This window comes from Mastigoproctus giganteus, chromosome 9, assembly GCF_048544385.1.
Source record: "Mastigoproctus giganteus isolate SK-2022 chromosome 9, ASM4854438v1, whole genome shotgun sequence".
In the NCBI taxonomy this organism is placed as follows: Eukaryota; Metazoa; Arthropoda; class Arachnida; order Uropygi; family Thelyphonidae; genus Mastigoproctus; species Mastigoproctus giganteus.
Genome location: NC_143583.1, coordinates 165,553,326 through 165,575,912, shown reverse-complemented (window position 1 = coordinate 165,575,912; position 22,587 = coordinate 165,553,326). Strand labels below are relative to the sequence as shown.

General features: G+C 37.3%; 1 protein-coding gene across 1 annotated transcript in view; it reads right to left on the bottom strand.

Annotated features, from left to right (window-relative positions):
- The window catches only part of LOC150080869 (voltage-dependent calcium channel type A subunit alpha-1-like), a 1,489,217-nt gene that overhangs the window by 1,014,408 nt on the left and 452,222 nt on the right, over positions 1 to 22,587 (bottom strand). The window contains exon 20 of the mRNA XM_090381686.1: positions 12,707 to 12,824. Coding sequence (XP_090237812.1) covers positions 12,707 to 12,824 — 118 coding nt within the window. The remainder of the gene's footprint in view (positions 1 to 12,706; positions 12,825 to 22,587) is intronic.

The window sequence follows — 22,587 nt, the reverse complement described above, 5'->3', positions numbered from 1 at the left end:
CCATGCCATAATAATGGATAAGGCGTCCCACATAACAGGCCGGACATAAGCCTTGTCAACAACAAGGAAAAGGCTACCTATCTGATTGACTAGCAGTGCCCAACGCTGGCAACTTTCAGAAAACCCATGAGGAAAAAATCGGGAAGTACAGGCATACCTCGATTAACGAATAGGATGCGTTCCACGAAATTACTTCGTTAAGCGAAACTTCGTTTTCAGAGGTAAAAATACTATGGCCAGAATAGGGATATGTTCCTACGTAAAGAAAATGAAAAGCTTTTTTTCGAACAAAGAAAAGTTTTATTAAATAAACAGTCAACTTACATACAAAGTGAAATCACATTTTAAAATACGAGTCTAAAGTTGTTGTTTATGCTCTTTTTCTCTTTCATTTAACAATTGCCTATAAGGAGTTATTGCATTTAACACTGATCGCTTAACAATAACACTTCCACTTCTTCCTAAATCGGGATCATTTTCACTAAAAAAATTTAAAACGTTTTCAATGTCATTTAAGCACCTTTTTAAATCTTTGGTTGTTAACACTTTTTCGGCAGGAACTTCTTTAACTTCGCCTTCATTATCTTTGTCTTCGTTGCTAACAAGGTTTTCTAAATCTTCCACTGAAAAACCATCATCTTCTGCATTCAATAAATTTCTAACATCCTCTTCATCGACATTTTCGAAACCTATTGATTGAGCCATCTGGATAACTTCATTTCTAATTTCTTGGATGTTATTTTCTTCTTCTAGTACAACTTCTGGCCATATTTTGCACCAAACTCCATTTAAGCATTTCTTAGTGACTTCTTTCCAAGAACTATCAATGTTTTCAATTGCGTTTTTAATGGTGTAGTTTTTCCAAAAAGTTTTAACTGTCATTTCCACTTTATCCTCTAGTTCAGTTAAATTGCTTAAAGTTCGACGCAGATAATAAGCTTTAAATGATGCTATTACTCCCTGATCCAATGGTTGAATCAGGGAAGTTGTGTTTGCTGGAAGAAACACAACTTTGACAGGAATGCATGTGTCCAACGTGTTAAGATCAGTAGGATGTCCCGGAGCATTGTCTAACAACAAAAGAGCTTTTTCTTCAAAGTTGTTTTTTTGACAATACTGTTTTACTCCAGGACAAAAGTGGTTAACAAACCAATCAGTAAATAACTCCTTGGTAACCCACGCTTTTCTATTTGCTTTCCATATTACAGGTAAATTCATTTTTATGTTACCTTTTAACGCCCTCGGATTTTCTGAATGGTAAACTAATAGCAATTTTAATTTATAATCACCAGAGGCATTTGATCCAAAGAGTAACGTTAAACGGTCTTTGGCTGCTTTAAATCCAGCAGCTGATTTTTCTTCAATAGAAATGAAGCTTTTTGTTGGTAGCCGTTTCCAGAACAAACCGCTTTCGTCAACATTGAACACCAAATTTGGTGGAAAATTTTCACGTTCAATTATTTCCTTTAGTTTTTCTGGAAACTTATTTGCAGCTTCAACATCTGCACTTGCAGCTTCTCCTGTTAATTTTACACTATGAATCCTGGCCCGTTTTTTAAATTTCTCGAACCAACCACGAGAAGCCCCAAAGGTTTCCGTAATTTCTTCAGTTTGTTTAGATTTCAGGTGATTAAACAAAAATAATGCTTTTTCTTGAATCACCATTTGACTTAAAGGCATATGACGTTGTGACATATCATCTATCCACAAACTTAACATTTTCTCCATTTTTTCTAAAATTGGATTCCTTAAGCGAGTTAATTTTGCCGCTGTAACATCTGTACAATTCTGAGCAGACTGTTTTATTTTTTCTGATTGACTTAGTATGGTTGTTAAAGTTGATTGCGCTAATCCTCAAGAATGTCCCATATAGGATTTTCTTTCGCCGCTTTTAACACGTCGTACGATATTTAGTTTAGTTTCCAAAGAAATTGCTTTTCTTTTCTTTGATTCTGACATTTTAATTAACTAAAACAAAAATATTTCTATTAAAATTTACAAAATCTACGTTATGTAATGCTATAAAGAACCTACGTCGATTATTGCAATGCGCCACACTGAAACAACATCAATCACATAAACAACAACTAAATTACGCGATTGACACGCAAAACTGTTATAACAGACATGCCCGCAGCTCGGGAGCACTCGGGAATACGTAACGAGTCGCCGTCAGTCACCAATCGGATGATTGTCGGGCGTTGGCCTTAAATTGGAATATTTTTTTATGTTAAATGGGGCTTGAAATTGCGGACTTCGTTATATCGAGGCTTCGTTATCAGAGGTAACGTTAACCGAGGTATGCCTGTATATGAACCTAAGACAGGAGATCAAAGAGATGTGGCATATGCATATGCAACAAATAACGACCATTCAGATCATCATGTCAACCACTGGCTTAACATAACAGGTTAGCAGCAATACGTATCTCAGTGAACACCTACAATGAGCTCTATAATGTCGCAATCCTGAATACCTGTAGGATAGTAAGAGAGTTCCTCGACCAACAGTAAGGCCAGACATAACTATCCTGTATACTTGTTGGCAATACCCATCACAATGCAAAACATCCAATCAGGGAGAAATAATATAAGAGCAACAACAACAATAATAATGATAATAATAATAATATGGGAGTGTAACATTGGTTGCGACATCGATCCACAGACCAGCCTACTCAAGTTCTAGTCCTGGGCCAGCAAGAAACAGAACTGTGAAAGTTGCTTCATCAGATCTACCTCACCAAGGTTGATTTGAATACAGAGGTTGAAAAGTGGCACCATCTGGTGCTTCTGAGATTAATTAAGACCCACAAATGGATGCAAGCTGAAGCAGAACAGATCTGCCTCCATAAATGGACAAATATGTCGAATGGAAGCCTTAAACATATTGTGCCAAACATGGTGCAGGATAAAGTAACTTACAGTGATCCCTTAGTTCAAAAGAAATGAGGGATTAGTTCAAAAAGTTGGCAAGAGCCTCACATGGGAAAAACAGAAAAGCCAGCGGTGCTGTCCCCTGTATCATTGCTGACAATGTAATTGTATTCTTTGAGTGCAGCAGAATATATATATATAGACAAGTGGTATACCAAAATCATTAAGCAGTCTGTGGTATTTATATGAACACCAACAGTATACAGCTTACAGTAGGCCATAAGGCCAAAATAACTTAAAGACTAAAATAGCCCATGTAGGCCTACAAGGCCAAACCCTGGAAATAAACATATAATTAGTAATAAAATATAAATACAAAGGGTACTAGGAAAGTTTTGCAATACAGCTTTGTTTATTTAATTTTTTCAAAGTAATTTCCTCTACATTCAATACACCTCTCCATCCTCCGAAACCAATCTTTAAACCGGTTCTGCCAAGTTTCACTAGGGAGTAAAGCACACTCGTTGTCCCAAGCCCGTAGAAGGTCCTCATCACTGGAAAACCGCCTCCCTTTTAGCTTCATTTTCACATGCGGGAACAGTGCAAAGTCGCAGGGAGCAAGGTCTGAACTGTAGGGAGGGTGCTCGAGAAGTTTCAGTCCTGTCGTGGTCAAATATTCGGTGCAGGCTTTGGCGCGGTGAGCTGGAGCATTTTCGTGATGGAGGTACCAGGAGGTCCATTCTTGACTTTGGCCGCAGGTTCTTCATAGATCCAATGACTTTAGGCAGGCATTGTTCAGTATACCACTTAGCTGTGACTGTCTTCTGCGTGTCCAAAACGACACGTTCCACAATTCCACTCGATTTGAAAAATACAGCTATCATTTTCTTCTTTACAGATCGGGATTTTCTGACAATTACGGGTGTGTTGTCATCATCAAAGACCCAAACTTTGTTTTGAGCCTTGGTCGGCAGATCGTAATAGTACAGCCAAGTCTCGTCACCTGTCACGATGTTGTTCACATACCGAGATTGTCCCTTATCAAACTTTTTTAACATCTCCCGGCACCAAGTCACACGTCGTGTCATCTGCTCTTCAGTCAGTTGATGCGGCACCCAGAGAGAACAAAGTTTCTTCACGTGCAAATGATCTTGCAGAATCGAACAAATTGCTGGTGCATTTAGGCCCAAAGTATCCTCTATCTGTTGGTAGGTCACTTGCCTGTTTTCGTCAAGCATTTTCCTCACAGCAGTAACGTTTTCCTCCGTAACTGACGTTCGTGGCCTTCCCGGCCTCTCAGAATCCTCCAGAGTGAAATTTCCCCTTTGGAATTCTCTATACCACCCGAATATCGTTGTACGATGTGGACAATCATCATCTAGTGCAAGAGTCATTTCTTCTAAGCACTGGTCTATGGTTAAACCACGCACAAAATTATACCGCAAAACAGTCCTTATCTCATTTCGTGACCATGATGCCATTGCAAGCACTTTACACTCTCACTACTAATGAATAACTGAGCCCATCGACTTGGCGCGGCGGCTACTATGCACGTATGAACATGTCTCAACATGCAGCAACAAGGAGCTTCCTGTGATTCATTGTTGCGTCATATTGCAAAACTTTCCTAGTACCCTTTGTATATAATATAGTGATGATTATGTAGTTAACTATTGGTGTAGAGATACATTGAAAGGGACTTCTTCAAGGGCTTACCCTCTCAATATATCCTACTAATAATTAACAGAGCTATCTATTTCTGATTACCATCTTCCTGTTTATCAGTGTCCAAATTTAAACTTAATTTTGTTATAATTTAGTAGCAAACAGGCAAGATAACATTTAGCCCAACAGATACCTTCAAAACAAATATATAGAAAAAAGAAAAAAAAGAAGGCCAATTATAATTTTCAATTTCTGTTGTGATATTATTTTTTATTTATAGAAAAGCAAGCTATAGCTAACATAAGGAGAAAGGAAGTAGGGATAAGTATAGTAATAGTACCTCAATTTGGCTAGTATCTGGCTAATAACTTTTATATTCATCCCTACTGTTTATATATATATATATATATATATATATATTTTTTTTTTTTTTTTTTATTGAAAACCCCAAACACGAGAGATATTAGAACCTATAGTACTTAGTACCGTGCTTGGGTTGGAGTTTGAGAAGACGAAAGGAGATATTTGTTGACATTAGACTTGAACTTCTGTCGACTGTAATTTTCAGGAAATACGTATGAAGGAAGGTTGTTCCAGAAAATGGCAGCTGAATGAATAAACAAGGAAGATGAAAATTTGGTTCTGTGAGTTTGAAGTTGGCCAGTAAATGGATGTTGGTTGGTGGTGGCACATGTTTGGACTGTTTTGAAAAAGAGACGGGAATTATAGAAGCCAATTCAGAAAAACAGTGCCCAAGGAAGTATTGCTAGAAAAGGAGGAATAGTAAATCTATGAGACAGAGAGGAGAGAGAGACTCTGTTAGAGAGGAGTCATTAATTAACCTAACTGCCCTCTTCTGAATGGAATCTAGAAGCCCGAGAGAGATTTTGGGGGCACCACCCCAGACATGGGATCAATATTCCACGGTAGAGCGGATTCGCGATTTGTACAGAGTGAACAGCTGTTTGGAAGAAAAGTAATGCCGAGAGAGCGAAAGAGAAAACCAAGTTTTTTAAGATGCAGAGGAAGCAATATTTGTATTGCTTGTGCCAAGAGAGATTAGAAGTCAGGGTAATCCCCAAAAGAGATTTTTCATTTTGCTTAGAAATCGAAGTGTCATCAAAGATAAGCATAGGAGCAGAAGAATCCTTTTTGCAAGATATAAGACAAGACTGAGTTTTAGAAGCATTGATAGCAACTAAGTTGTCTTTGCCCTACTGGAGAATTAACTGGAGATCGGCATTTAAGGAATTAGTAGCAGATATTCGAGAAGTTGAATGTGATTGATCAGGGCAAGGTTTCTCAAAATGGTTGTTGTTATTTTGTTTTTAGGAGCATTAGCAACTAAGGCCATATTGCTCCGGGGATATGCGGTGGTCATTCCCTGATCTTTCCGCATCCTCCGTATTTGGTGGTCACGGGCTCGAACCCCGGTCTAATCAAGAAGTGTGTGCTACACAGTGCTGCCCCTGCCCACCTGGCTATGGAGACGCCTCTCAAAATGGAAAGTGGAATGCAATGGATGCAATACTATCATTGACGAAACAACGGATAGGATTTCTGGTCAATAAAAGGTCATTAATATACAAGAGGAAAAGAGTGGGGGAAAGAATTAAACCTTGGGGGACCAGCATTAGTGGAGAAGTCAGAAGATAGATAGCCATCTACCATCACCCTCAGTGAGCGATAAGAGAAGAAACTGGATAACCAATTACAAAAAACAGTTGGCAATCCATAAGATGGAAGCTTGTTTAGAAGACCTTTATGCCAAACACGACTGAAAGCTTTTGACATGCAACTACTTATGTTTCACCTAACTTTTAAATTGAATTTGTAAATAAATGGGTAACATAAGCCAGAATATCACCAGTGCATCAACACTGACGGAATCCATACTGGCAATCATTGATCAGACAGAAGGTTTCTAGGTAGTTTAAGAGTTGCCGGTTAATTGATTTCTCAATTACTTTACAAAGAATAGAAGTAATTGCAATGGGACGATAATTGGATGGGGGCGATTTATCACCCTTTATAAGAACTGGCTGGATATGAGAAAATTTGCCAGCAGAAGGAAAAACAATTTGAAATAATAAAGTGAAAAAAGGCGGCAAAGAACAGGAGTAAGTTCAGGAGCACAGGTTTTGAGAACAAGTGGAGAAACACTATCAGGACCTGGAGCTTTCTTAGCATCAAGATTTGTCAAAATCCTTCTGATATCCTTTTGACAGAAGACCACAGGAGGCATTGAATGGAACATGTTGGGAATGGTGGGAGGTGTTTTACCAAGATCATTAATACATGAGTTGGAAGAAAAATTGGATGATAGCAGGTCAGCTTTATCGTTAGTTGAAGTGACAACAGAACCATCTGATTTTGACACAGGTGGGAGCAGAGATGGGCAAAAGTTGCAGCTAATAACTTTGGCAAGAGACCAGAATGCTTGGCTACCATTAGGGCAAGAAGCAAGTTTTCTATTCTTAGCCTGTTCAAAATCTAGTTTGGACTGATTAATAACTGCTTTACAATTGTTGCGAGCTTTGGTGCAGGCAGAAAATGAAACTGAAGAATTGGAAACAAGACAATTACAATATGCAATGTTCTTCTCTTGAACAACCTTAGCACATTTATTGGAAAACCAAGGTTTAGATAAAGGATGAGATTTTAAAGTGGAGTGTGGGATAAAGGATTCCATTCCTGCAAGAATAATTTCACTGACACGATCTGAGCAAACGTTGACATCAAAAGTTTTGAAACAGTAATTCGACCAGGGAAAAGAAGGAAAGAGATCTCGCAGGTCATCCCATTTTGCATTCTTATAATGCCAAACAATAAGAGGCTGGGAATAGCCATGGGATAAAGGCTCCATTGGAGAAGAGACAACCACCAAGTTGCGATCTGAGGTGCCGTAAGGATCATTCACTTTGACCGTGTACTTAGAAGGGTTGTTTGTGAGAAAAAGATCAAGGGTGTTGGCTCCGTGGTTAGGACTGTCCAGTATTCTTGTAGGTAAATGAAAAATCTGTGCAAGGTCATTAGTCATTGCAAAAGCCTCAGCATCTCAACCAGCTGGGTCGGTGTGACTAGAAAACGGAAGCCAGCTGGAGTTCTGAACATTAAAATCACCAAAGAAAAATTACCTCACTGTTAGGAAAGTTGGACTGGAGAAAGTCAAGTTGCAAAAGGAGGAAGTCAAACAGCTCTAAGTGATTAGTGGAGTTGGGAGAACGGTAGAGACAACAGATGAATTTTACATAATGAGGTAGAGAGATTTTAAGCCAGAGAAGATCACAAAGAGGAGATTTCATATTACCAAGTCTCTGACAGGGAATTTTGGGACGGACGTATGCACAAGTACCACCTTTATTGCAAAAGGAATTATACAGCAAATAATTTGGGCAACTGGGATGAGCAGTAGTTGAATCAACTGATAACTGAGATTCAGTCAGAAAAAGTACAGGGGGTTTGGCAGACTGCAATTGGAAACGAACATCGTTGAGATCAGAATTGAGACTACGTATATTTGTGAAATGAACTAGGAAGTTTTTGGGAGGTATAGATCTTTTCCCAGATAAGCTTACTCTCTTAGTTTTACAATTCATGGTTCAATAGTAAGAAAAAGTGGGGGGGAGAGAACATGCTGTATGAAGTAATGAAATTTTTGGATATGGCGTACACATGGTAAGAATATACCCAAATTCTTGACATAACGTGGCCTCAACATGAACTATATTAAAAATAAATCAAGAAACCTTCTGAACAATGCGAGTCTCTAAGCATGATTAATGATGAAAATTACGTCATACTCGCCTGACGTTGAAAGATTTGCTCAAGAAGTTCAGCAGAAAAAGTCACTTTTATTTGTACCTAATTGGATGTTTGTTACGTTTTTTCAGTATTAATAAATAATATTTCAAAAAATATTTTTTTTTCATAAAACACCTTCCCACTCTATTGCATTTCTTAAATAACTCTCCCCCCCCTCCCAGCTTGAGCTGAGGTGCAGCTCCTAGGATTCTCTTTATTTTTAATTAAATCAAAATTGGCTCTTTACTCAAAAAAGTTTGCTAACCCCTGCCATAGTTTATAGGGAGTTATATAAAATTAAAAGAAGGGAGTATCAAAAAGCCATTTATGACCATAAGTATAATGCATGGAAAGAGTTGGTTTCTACGGTTTGTAATAATGACCCATGGGTTCTACTGTTTAAGATAACTAGGAACAAGTTAACTGTCAACACCTTGATTAGTACTGTGGTTTCAAATAATAATGAATCAACTTATTGGAATTTCACTATAGTTGCAATTACTGATCAGCTATTTTTAAATAATAACAGTTGTGAAGATACTGTGGAGCAGGCTGAAATTAGATGGGAGAACAGTCAATACATTGGATCTTCTGAGTTTGAGCTATTTAATGTTAATGAAGTAAAAACAATTTGTGGTAGTATTAATAAAAATAAAACACCAGGAATTCACTTGGTAGAAAACAGCTGTATTAAAAAATTTGTTGAGATTTTTCCAGATATATTGGTAAATAAGTTTAACAAATATATTATTGAGACAACTTTTCCAGGGTTCTGAAAAGTTGCCTTGCTTAAGTTAATTCAAAAACCTGGTAAATTGATAACACAACCATGTGCCTATATACCAATTTCTTTATTGGATAATCTAGGAAAAATATTTGAGATCCCTGATATTATTAAGGTTTAAAAATTGTTTAATGATAAGAAGTTGAATTTTGATTATCAATAGTTTTAAAAAAAATGTTCTACAGAAGACACAATAAATGATTTGATTAACTCTAGTCAGAATTTTAATGAAAAGTATGTAATGGCTTTATTTATAGACTTCGAAGGGCCCTTTGATATTGTGTGGTATCAAAGTGTCCTTTCAGCTTTAAGGACTCAGTCATGCTCGAACTTGTTATACATTAGTAGGAGCTACCTTACAGGTAGGAGAATCGTTGTAAGATCACAGCATTTAACTTATAGTACAGATGTTAATAGGGGCTGTCGACACAGGTTTCAGTCTTAGGACCAATATTCTGGAATTTGGTATTAAACCAGTGGTTGCAAAAAGCGTATCCTTTTTTGTCATAAATTGGCTTGTGCTAATGATCTGCTCTCCTATGTAGTAGTAGTAGTGGCATGTGATGCAAGAAAGCAAATGTATGAGCTTATGCAGCATCAGCCAAAAAAAAAAAAAAATCACACCATTCCCTCCAAATGCCTGTCCAGTTCCTCCTTAAATTTATTCAACCTATCAACTTCCACAACGACAGATGGAAGTTTGTTCCAGCAATTAACCACCCGCTGGCTAAAGGCAAATTTCCGCACATCTATTCTAAATCTGTCCTTTCTTAATTTGAATTTATGCCCCCTTAGGTTTGTAATCTGAACAAGTGGAAGGATCCCATCAGAATTCAGCGTGCTGAACCCATTCAAGGCCTTATACACCTCAATCAGATCACCGCGCAGGTGCCTAGTCTCCAGCCACTGCAATTTGCAGTGGCTGGAGAATAGGCAAACTTCAGTTGCAGTAGCACACTGCCATTACTGTCATTAACAACCCCGCCAACCTTTGTATCATCTGTATCGACACTAAGCCTGATATACCTTTGTATCATCTGTATCGACACTAAGCCTGATATACCTTCATCAATATCATTGATAAATATACAAAACAACAGTGGATCCAACACCGAACCCTGTGAGACTCCACTAATAACATTAGTCCAAGAAGAGCAGCACCCATTGATTACCACCCTCTGTCTTCTCACACTTAACCATCCTTTTATCCATTGTAGCAACTTACCCTTAATACCATTCTGCTCCAATTTGTACAATAGTCTTCCATGTGTCCGGTAAATCTCGGACAGTGAATGAGGCCAGATTAGAAATAATAGTCAGTGATCTGGTAGCATGGGCATATATGAATAAGCTTAAAATTTTACCAAATAAGACTGTTATGATGCTACTAAGGGGAAATCTTGATTATAACAGGCCACCCTGAATGCAAACAAACAACACACAAATACTCCGCAGGTCAAATATTTAGTCTCGCAGGTCAAATATTCAGGAATAATCTTGGATAATAAACTGTTATTTACACATCACTTGGAGCATTTGAGTAATAAGATTAAAAATTATACTGCGTCTATGGTGAGGAGACTAGGAAAGACTGGGGATTAAGCAAAAGAGTTTTGAACCTTTATTACAAGGCTATATATCTCCCAATAGTGGTATATGGTGCACGATTTGTATGTTTGAATAAATAAAGAGGAATTCAGACAGAAGCTAATATCCATCCAAAGAATTATGCTATTGACAATATTGAAGGTTTCAAAACAGTGTCGACGACTGCTCTGCAAGTTATTACAGGAACTCTTCTGTTGGATTTGGCAGTCTTATACAGAGCATTTTGCAATTTTTTGCATACAGGGGCACAGATATCGTTTATGGGTGTTACTAAAGATTTGACAGTCGGAATTAATCAGGAAAAGTAAAATATTATGCTGAAATTAATTGAAATTTGCAAACTCGTTGGGATAGTAGCCTGACTTGCAAAAGAACATTTTTTATCCCTAATGTAGGCTTTAATTTTAAAAATAAACTGAATAGATGGTTTTACCCATGTATGGAGGCCTAATATTTGATTACAGGGCATGGCTCCCTAAGAAGTAAGCTATTTCAACTAGGATTAGAGGAGCAACCATTTTGTATGTGTTAGTCTTGAAACTTGGGATCACATTTTATATGATTGTCCATTACAATTTTAGAGTTATATTAAGAAATTTAAAACCAGATTTTAATAGGTGTTTTGAGGCTGTCTTCTGTAGAGCACTATTTGGTTTTTGAAGAATATTGTAGGCAGGTGATTAGAAAAAGGAGGCTAATTCCAGTTGTTACTGATACCAGCTAGTTTAACTGTACACATTTTTTTATTATTTTATTTTGTTATTATTACTTTTTTTATTATTTTATTTTGTTATTATTACTTTTTTTATTTGTTTATTTATTTTCATTTTATTTAATTTTTTATTTATTTATTTTTTAAATTTTTTAAAATTGTTATTATTTATTTTATTTCATTTCTTTATTTGGGGGGCTACGCGTGGGAGCAGAATGTTTGCATCTACCCTTTTTTTTGCCTTTGGTGGATGCAGGAAAACTTTTATTTTTTATTTATTTTTTTTTGATGGCTCTCCCAGGTGTGGGCAGCCTGGGAGCAGGACTGCTGGCATCCACCAGTATTGCACTATCTCTGGTGGATGCAGGAAAATAGTGCAATGTGCACTGACAAATTAGTAGACGATACACTACACTAACATACATATTACTACGTCGATACAGAATGATTAGGTGGAGATAGACATGTGTCTGGGTGTCCCCTGTATACAAGGATATATATATAATGCAAACAAAAATGTATCATTGCTATTATTTTGCTAATATTTTGGCACCACCGGTCTTCTCTCTTTTTTTCATTTTTTCGTTCGCGTCTTTTAACCTCTTTATGACAACCAAGGATTGGAGATCTGCATTTCTACTTCCTTGCGCTCGTTTTAAAATCTGTTTTAAATATTTTCACTCCATTCCCCGCCTTAGTTCTTTTTAATGCTTCTTCCAACCTAAATTTAGCCACCATCTACCAAAAAATTTATTGCAGATTTATAAAAGGTGAGTACCGTTTTCTAAGCATTTGCTATTCATTTTTTAGTCAGAGAACAGTATTTAATAGTTAGATTAATTTTTTTTTTAATTTTAGTACATAAAATGTTTAAAATTTTGCACACATAGCAGTCTTTTCAACTATAAAATCGGACTGGACTAATCGATTGCTGTATATATTTTGTCGGATTTTTTTTTTTTTTTTTTTTTAAATTTTCAAAATTAATATTCCTTTTGCCTTTTTTTAAATTAAGAATTGATAACAATTAACAAAAAACAAAGCATTGCTTTGTTTTTTATTATTTCTAAAAATAATTTTTTCTACAAATTTCAAATAAAACTGACATCTGTCAGATGCCACGCCACCATTTGCACAATAGATTTTGTGTTACCAACACTCCTCAGTTAACCATAGCATTTGCAGATCTTCTATTTGTGAAAATCATCATAAAGTTTGTGAACAGAAAGGTTAGGGTGATATAAAAAAATAACTTACGGATTAGTAGGAGAAAAAACAAACATAGATGAATATGGCAGCATAGGTCTTGGACCCGTGACTTCATCATCCTTGGTATCTCCATCATCCCTGTTTTGGTCTTCATCATGGAAAGATACTAAAAAGATAAGATACCAGTAAAATATTTTACATATAAAGTTTATTTCAATAAACATCATACAAATTCATTGTATAACATTAATGATTATAGTAGTTTTCAATAACATTATCACCTGTTATTGAAACTAGTACTTTTAATAATAAAACATTTCTGATCATATATTTACATCTTGGTAGTTGTATCACAGTATAAAAAAAAATAATAATAAATATGACTAGCATGCAGATAACTGGGCCCCTAAATTGAATTTTTGGGTAAATATAGAGTTGTTCATTTAAAACAAAACTCCATATGAAGGATTTAAAATTATGCAAATTGAGATATTTGAAATGACTTTTAAAATGTCCTGTCACCGTGCCTATATCATAACTGTGACTGCTATTTCAATTTATTCATTTCCATAGAGAATACCCAAGAGCATCCTGAACCCCAGTTAATTTTTCTACCATTAACAGTGATTTAGAGTGGCTATATTTTTTCTTATGAACACTATAAATGTCACCTTGTTTGGAAAGGATTCATGGAATGCACAACGTTAATGGAATACATGGAATGGAGTAACACAACAACTGTGGAGTACTAAATTCAGGGTAGTGGAAAATGAAAAAGACCTGGGGGTAATTGTGCAATCAGATATGAAGTTGTCTGAGCAGTGCAGACATGCTGAGAGAGCAACTCATGGGTCTTGTCAATGATATACAGAAATTTTGCTGGCAGGGATAAGGAGGTGATTATCATCTTGTATAAGGCAATGGCCAGATCACAGCTTTTTTTTTTTTTTTTTTTTAATGAAAACCCCAAACACGAAAGGTATCAAAACCTATAGTACTTAGTACTGTGCATGGGTTGAAGGAGAAGTATGGGGGGAGGGGGATGCCGGAAACTTTGCTCTAGAGACTAAACATGGGTTTCACCACTTCAAGCCTCCAATAAGCAAAGTGGTGGTATTTCACCGGTTGATGAAAGTCATCTACCACCTTCAGGTCTGGAGGGCTCATTTTAGGAATGACATAGAGCTGGTGGAACCAGTACAGAGAAGGGCAATGAGATTGGTTATGGGGGGAAAAGGTTGCTCTTACCAAGAAAGGCTTAAAGTGTGCAAATTTCAGGATCTGTAGACTAGGCACCTGTGAGATGATCTGATTGAGGTGCACATAAGGCCTTAAATGGTTTGAGTAAGCACAATGCTGATGGAAATTTTCTTCTTGCTCAGATTATTTGAATTTATGCACCCATAGGTTGCATAAATTTAAATTGGGGAAAGATGCTATAGAATATATGCAGAAATTTTCCTTTAGCCAGACGGAGGTTAATTGCTGGAACAAACTTCCATCAGTCATTGTGGAAGTTGATAATAAATTCAAGAAATAAATTCAAGGAAGAAATGGACAAAGTTTTGGAGCACAAATGAGTGAAATGTGAAGGTTTTTTTTTTTTTGGCTGATGCTGTATAAGCTAGCTTTCATATGCATCATATGCCTCTACTGATGCTAACAGCACACTTCTTATAAGATTAAAACTTGAAAAAATATGATTTTTTTTAAAATAAAGTTTCAAAAATTTCACCAAAAAAAAAAAAAAAAAAAACATACTCTTTTTAATTTTAATCAATCAACTAATCAACAACTGCCATTTTCTGCATAAAATCAGTACAGAATACTTCAACAAAAAAATTAAAGCAAAGTTGCACAAATGAGGGTTCAGTGACAGAAATCCTACCCATCTGCAAAAATAGAAGCACCAATAGTAACAAAGGCTATAAAAAATCTAAAAGACAATGCTCAGCCAACTAACAGCAATGAACAAAGAACTCAGGCTAGTGGTAAGGGACGTAAACATATAATCATTGAACTCAAAATTTGCAAAAAAACTATTTACAAATAATGAATATATACTGAAGTTAACCATGAATATACAACATGATGGGATTGGTTAAATTGAATTTATTTATTTTTTTAATTTATTTATTTAGTTTTTTTTTTTTTTTTTTTTGGCTCATGCTGTATAAGCTTGCTTTCTTGCATCATATGCCTCTACTAATGCTATACTAATAATGTGAGCATATACCTTTATCCAAAGTGTTTTAGTAATGGCAGATGCAGTGGAAGCCAATGGTATATAAGTGGCAGCTAACCTGTCCTGACCTCTGGTTTTTATTATTATTAGTAGAAGTAGTACTGGAAAACGCCAGGTGGGAAGGAGCAGCAGTGCGCAACACATGCTTCTTGATTAGACCGGGGTTCGAGCCCGTCACCACCAAATACGGAGGATGCGGAAAGGTCAAGGAATGACCACCGCATATCTCGGAGCAATATGGCCTTAGTTGCTAATGCTCCTAAAAACCAACAAACTGGAAAACGATGCAAGAAAGCAAGCTTACACAGCATCAACCAAAAACATAAACAAAAAAAAAAAAAAACCAACATTACTATTTCACCTATCCATCCCCTCTAAACAGATTACTGAGCCGTCCTTGAATTTATTTAAGCTACCCAACCCTATAGCACCACATTGAAGTTTGTTCCAACAACCAACCACAATATGCGTGAAGGCAAATTTCCACAAATTCGACTTACAATCATTCTTCCTCAGTTTGAATTTATGCACCCCTTGTGTGTGCAGTAGTAGTAGTAGCGGCAAATGATGCATGAAAGCAAGCTAAATATAGCATCAGCAAAAAAAAAAAAAAAAAACCACACACACACTTCACCCTCCAAGAATCTGTCTAGTTCTTCCTTGAATTTATTCAAATCATCCACTTCCACAACAAAATGATGGAAGCCTGTTCTAACAATCTAACATTCCCAAACTTCTGCATGTCTATCCTGCAACCATCCTTCCTCAACTTGAATTTATGCTGGCTCATGTGTGTAGTCTCAGCAAGAGCAGGAATTCCATTAACATTTATCTCATTGAATCCATTCAAGGCCTTAAACACCTCAATCAGATCTCTCTCTCTCTCTCTCTCTCTCTCTCTCTCTCTCTCTCTCTCTCCCTCCACAAGTGCTTCGTCTCCAGAGGCTGCAATTTGCATAATTTGGAGCCTTTATAGGTAAGTGCACCCTTTTGTTCCCTTCACCAATCTAGTTGCGCTTCCCTGCAACCATTCCAGCAGATCTAAAGTGAGGCCTCCAGAACTGTATACAGTACTCAAGATGTGACCTAACCATAGCCTTGTACAAGGGGATAATTGCATCCTTATCCCTAGTAGCAAAGTATCTGCATATCACTGACAAAACACCATGAGCTGTCCTAGCAGCATATGTGCACTGCTCCAGAGAATTTTATATCTAACAGTACTATTGTCATCAGAACATTTTCATTTTCCACTAGCCTGATTGTAGCAACACACAGTTCAAAGTTGCTCTGGAATTACTGCTACCCATGTGCAGTACTTTTCATTTGACAATGTTAAAGTTCAACAGCCATTTCTCAGCCCATTGACCTAATCTTTCTAGATCTTGTTGAAGTACCTCACCCTGATGGTTGCCATTAACCACCCTGCCAACCTTTGTTTCTTCTGCAAACATAAACATTAAGCCTGATATATATCTTCATCAATAACATTAATAAACAGAGAAACAAACAATGGGTCCAACAATGAACTCTGGAGGTTCCACTAATAACATTTGTCCACAAAGAGCAGTTATCGTTGATAACTATTCGTCTTCTTCCATCTAACCAACCCATTATCCTTAGCAGTAACTTGACCTCAATGGCAACTGCTCTAGTTTGTAAGGCAGTCTTATGTGCAACAGTATCAACAGCCTTCCTGAAATCCAAGTTTATGATATGAAAATTCTTTTTTTGCATCCAGTTCCTTGGTCATTGCATTATAGTAATTTATTAGATTGGTTAGACAAGACCGGACCTGAACAAATCCATGATGTGATTGCAGTATATTTGCAATCCTGTCAGGACGGCCTTGCATTACTTCTTTAACCAGTGACTCCATTATTTTAATCTTCAGAACAATAATGATCAAGGCTAATATTCCCAATGACCTATTTTACAAAAATTTCAAAGAACACAATTTTGAACAGAATGATCTGGACAGTGACATTATCTTTCATTTCAAACCCTCTTTTAAATCCAGAAATTTTTTAAACTGGGTGCTGGGTCTGTCACATGATTTTAGACAGATTATTTGTGGGTTGGACATCACATCACTTTAAAACATTTTCACATTGTCTTTGTTGCTTGATATATGACTATGTTACAAATTCTACAAAGGCTCTTCTTCTGCACTTCTGAAAGTGTCCTTTCAGAAGTGCAGAAGAAGAGAGGGTGTTGATTGTCATTACAAGTGCTAGCAGTGAATCTCAAGCTCCAAGAAATAATAAGTTTTTTTAAAACTTTTGCCATTTTATTTGCTTAATTGTCATATTACATTGTACTTTATAAGTAGCTTTATAGTCCTAGTTATATTCATTATTTTATTTTGAATTTAGATAGAGACTTTGAAGGTTACTACTGAATATAAGTAAAACAGTTGTTTTGTTTGAATCTTGCAAACAATGTTATTGTAGAGTGAGTAGTAGGGAATTCAAAATTTTAATTGTGGTAAATAGGTAGCTCTAACACAAAACTAGATAGTGTTATATGTATCACTGCATTTAGGAATCTATTAGATGGTGTAGTAGTGATAATTAATTAATTAATCTTATTAATTTTCATTGTTAATCAATTGTATTCAATCAGATATCATGCCCCAGACTAGAGCAGCAAAGCAACGGGCACAAAGTAACAGGAGTGCTGTGTCTTGAGGTAGAACAGAGGGGGGGGGGGTGATTCTCCAATGCATCATAGCCTAAAAAAATCTTGCAACTTGTGAAATGTTTGCAGACTTTCTGGAATAGGACATTATCTAGCCAGGGGGGGGGGGGGAGAGAGAGAGAGAGAGAGAGAGAGAGAGAGAGAGAGAGAGAGAGAGAGAGAGAGAGAGAGAGAGAGAGAGAGAGAGAGAGAGAGAGAGAGAGAGAGAGAGTGTGTGTGTGTGTGTGTGTGTGTGTGTGTGTGTGTGTGTGTGTGTGTGTGTGTGTGTTAGGTACAGAGAGTGTCAAGATATTAGGCGCCAACTCAGGGTTCTGATGGAGTCTTCTGAGAGTTTGAAAAGTCGGGTAGATGTGTTTTTTTTTTTTTTGTTAGTTGTGGCATATCAGCTTCTGTGGCCATAATGCACCTCCCAAAGTTTTGTATTTTACTCTGATCCAAGCTCGAGGCAGGATTCGAACCCGCGGCCTTTTGGGCCCGGTTGGCTCGGTTGGATGTCTGCAAAGGTATTAAAGTGGGGGAGTAATCAAGCTCTCAGCTGCCCATCTCAATGCCAGAGCTGACACTTGTGCATCAGGCAAAAAAAAAAAAAAAAAAAAACTGCAGCCATTATCAACCCACTGCAGGATGGAAGCCTCCTCAACAATTCATGGTGAGAGAAAATGGACCATAATCTGCCACGCTGGTCCACTGCGGGTTGGCAGATCGACCGTATTTAGCAGTCGGGCTTGAACCCCAATCTATTCAAAGAGCATGTGCTACTGCACTCCCGCTCCTGACCACTCAGCTACTGAGGCTGCATCAGGCAATAGAGTGGCAATTTCCAAGGCAGAATGAGCTGGTCCCACAGGAGCTATTATTGTCAGGGAGACGGGGAAATATATTGTGCAAAAAGGATAGGTGGAATAGGACCAGGGTACATCTGCCAGGGGCAAATGCAGATATCATCTTTTAAGGGCACAAAGGGTGATATTGTTGTACACACTGGTACTAATGACATTAAGAGTAGGAGACCTGTGGACTTACTTAACAAATACAGGTCAATTTTGAAAAAAAAAAACGTCATGAGTTAGGGTTATATTTGAAAGTGTCTAATTCTGCCCAGACACGATAAGAGGGAGTATATGATGAGAACCTTGTCAATCCATTCAGCCCTGGAGAGATTGTGAAAGGCTCATAGGGTAGAAACTTCTGATGGTACTTAAACTCTCATCTGGTCAACTGCTGTCAACACAATTTGAATTATCTTATTCCACCTGACAATCCAGACCGATACACCAGTTCAGTCACTGGTAAGGCGAATAACGGTGTTTATTGTCCATCAGAAGAAATTCTACCATTCACTGTTGAATAAATCCCTACCATTCTTAAAAATATGTTTCCCAAACAGTGCCTCGGTGCTGACATATTAATACTGGTTAAAAAAGATCATACCCAATATCCTTTTATAACTTTATAATAAATGCCTTTCCTCTGGTCACTTCCCTACAGAATGAAAATTTGCTATCATAAAGCTTATCCCTAAATTTAACAAGCCATCAGATGATTCTGCAATTAGAGAGGAGTGCCATACTGCTACTCTCTAATCTCATCCTGATACAGAACCTCATTTCTACTTACATGTATGCACTAGTATTCTTTATTGACTTTGAAGGCACTTTCTGAAATCTCTAGTGGAGAAGCAACCTCTGTCAATTTCAGGATATTCATTGCTTCTGCCAGTTATTTTTCCAACAGGATTTTAACTGTTACTACAAAATCCTAGACTATGCAACCAACACTCTCAGGGATCAATTCATGGATCCTTGATCTGTGTCCTGCTTTAAGATAAAAGGCTCTTGGGAACTAGGATATGACTAACATCTGGCAAACAACTTTTGCCAACACCCTCTCAATTATTGTTCATGGGAACTCTACGGCTGACTTTAAGTTGAATGTTAATCAAATTCTTACATGTCTCTTTTTGCCTGAACTGCTGACAACGAACTCATCTTTCTGGATCAAAAACAAATTTCATTGTTTTTCAAGTCCCAATTTGACTACAATTGTCCTCCAGGTATAAAACTTAATGGTAACAAAATTCCAATTGTTAAAATGAACAAATACCCTGGAATTATTTTGTATGATTGCTTCTCTTTTTCTGCCAATCTCCAGCAGACAGCCATTTAAGTTAATTAATAATTATTTGTGGATACACTTAAGTTCCCTGCGACAGGTTTGGCAGATCAGCAGCTTAAATTTATTGCTTTCAATAGAAAAAGAAGCCTCAGAACTAATAAGCCCAAATATGACACAGCTGATCTTATTAGTGATATCTGTAACAGCAACAAGCCTGATGACGACATATATTAAACTAGCCACACTCAATATTAAGACATTGTCAGAAAAAAATTGAGGAGTGTGTGTGGACATATTAAAGGACTGAAAAATAAAAATATTTGGATTGAGTGAATCAAAATGGAAAGGAAATGGGTGTAGAGAGTTACAAAGAGCTGATTGCTTTTATTTTTCTGGGGGTGATGTAGCGAGGAAGGGTTTAGCCACCATTATAGATTACAGGACTATTAAGGAAAGGCTACTGGAAGTGAATACTATCAGGGACAGACTCATGTCAATTAAACTATAAATGAAAGACAGTGAAACATTCAAGATAGTACAACGTTATGCACTGCAAACCGGCTGTGAAGAAATGAAGAAGCTAGGGTTTGAGGACAAGCGCAAAGAGAACATCACAGGTGACCTGAATGCAAAAGTCGGAGTGGAGAGACAAGGACTAAAATAAGTTATGGGTCCACATGGTTGGAGACCTAGGGATGCTGATGGTAACAGGATGTTGGATTTCTGTTTATGGAACAGTTTGGTCATAGGAAACACCTGGTTCAAGAAGAGAAAGAGTCACAAAGTGACAAGATATGGTTGGGATGGTAAACAGGAATCCCTTTCTGATATATGCTTGTGGATAAAGAGCGACAGAGAAGGCTAGTGGACTTCAAGGTCATTCCTAGTGTCTCCCTGGATAGTGATCACAGATTAGTTGTTGGAGTTTTATGATTCCCTAAATTGAAGAAGATCAAAATAACAAGAGAGAGAGAGAGAGAGAGAGAGAGAGAGAGAGAGAGAGAGAGAACTACAGGTGTGGAAATTGAAAGAAGAGTAAAAAAAGGGGCGATGTTCAGAGAAGAGTTCAGAAAGGTTGTACCTAAGACAGTGGTGAACAGTGTGGAATTGGAATGGAAAGCATTCAAAGACTGTAAATTAGGACTGGCAGAGCAGGTTTGCATTCAAAGACTGTATAGTAGGCCTGACAGAGAGGGTTTGTGGAATGACAAGCAATAGAAAGAGATGGAAAGACAACCCGTGAATGAGAGGAATGAGAGGATGAGATAGGCTGTGAAAATCAAGAATAATGAATTCAGGACCTACTTCCAGAACAGAAACGATGAGAATAAAGAAGGAAATGAAACCGTGAAGAGAGAAGCCAAGAGGATAGTAATGAGGAGAGAAGACTGTGGTTGGAAGAATGGAGTGAAACCCTACGACAAGATATCAATGGTAATAAAACGGCATTGTATAGTATGGTGAGGAATAGGAGAAGAGATGGTGAACAGAGCAAATACTTGATGGATGAGAATGAGAACCTAATAACCAAGGATGAAAAGATAAGAGAAACATGGAAGAAGTATTTTGAAAATCTGTTGAACATGCAGGTCAGCCAGCAAAAGATACAAAGGCAGGTTGATCACAAAAGAGGGAATGAAAAAGAAGAGACAGAGAGACACCAGACAGACTTTACATGGAATAATGTAGTGCAGGCATAGAAAAAAATCAAGACAGGTTAGTCTGCTCGTATACATGAGATAAATGGAGAGATGCTGAAGGCTACAGGCGAGGCAAGTATAGCGTGGACATACAGACAGTTCCGCAAGAACTGGGATGAGACACAGGTGCCAAAGGATTGGAAAGAAGGTTTGATTATCCCATTGTTCAAGAAGAGGAACAGGAAAAAGTGATCCAATTATAGAGGCATCACACTGACATCACATGTGATGTCAGTGTGATGTCAGTGACATCACATGTGAATAAGGTGTATGAGAGAGTGTTAGAGCAGATGATAAGAGGAACAATTGAAAATAGGATGGCCAAGGAACAGTATGGCTTTATGCCTGGAAGATTGATGGTGGATATAATTTTCCACATCAGGAAACTGATGGAAAAGTGTTATGAACACAATAAATTTGATACTAGAGAGCTATTACGTGCTCGATAATTCCTATATTCTATTATATTATGAATCAACAGGGCTTACCTTTATTTTTTGATATAGGAAGCTTCTTTTCCAACTCTCCTTGTCCAACTCGCTAATACTTCATGGGGAAGGCGATGTCAATTTTGCAAAACATTGTCATAAAGTTAGATTTTGGAGGTCTAAACGGGCTAATAATTAAGGATCGATTTTACATTTTGGTCCTATGGCTGGAATTTTGAGTTAAATTTAGGGGTCTAATAATTGGGTAAGGGGCGGGGGTGGGGGTAGGGGTTGGGGTTATTCTCTACATTCCTTAAGTTGGACTAGAACTTTTCGGGGCATCATGTTCACAGGAAGAGAGTTACTCACAATTAATCCGAAACTTTTTTTCTTTCCTTATGTTGTAGTATTTGTTCTTCACGTATGCGTATAAGTGACCAATCGTCGGACAATAGGAATGGCCTACGGATATTGATTGAAGTTTCATGTAGTTTCATCTCTAAGGTTTCTGCAATGAGTAGTTTGTATATTTATTAGTTTGGTTGAATATTTATAATTTTTGTTTCCGTAAAGCCGAAAGTATGTCTTTCATTTATTGCGTGGAACGAAAGTTCCGATGCATTTGAACGACCCGCCCGCACCGAAGCTTCGTGTTGTTTTGCTCGAAGCTGTGCCACTCCCATGGTGGATCCTACGTAGACAGCGTCACAATTTTTGCATGGTATACTGTATACGAGGTCA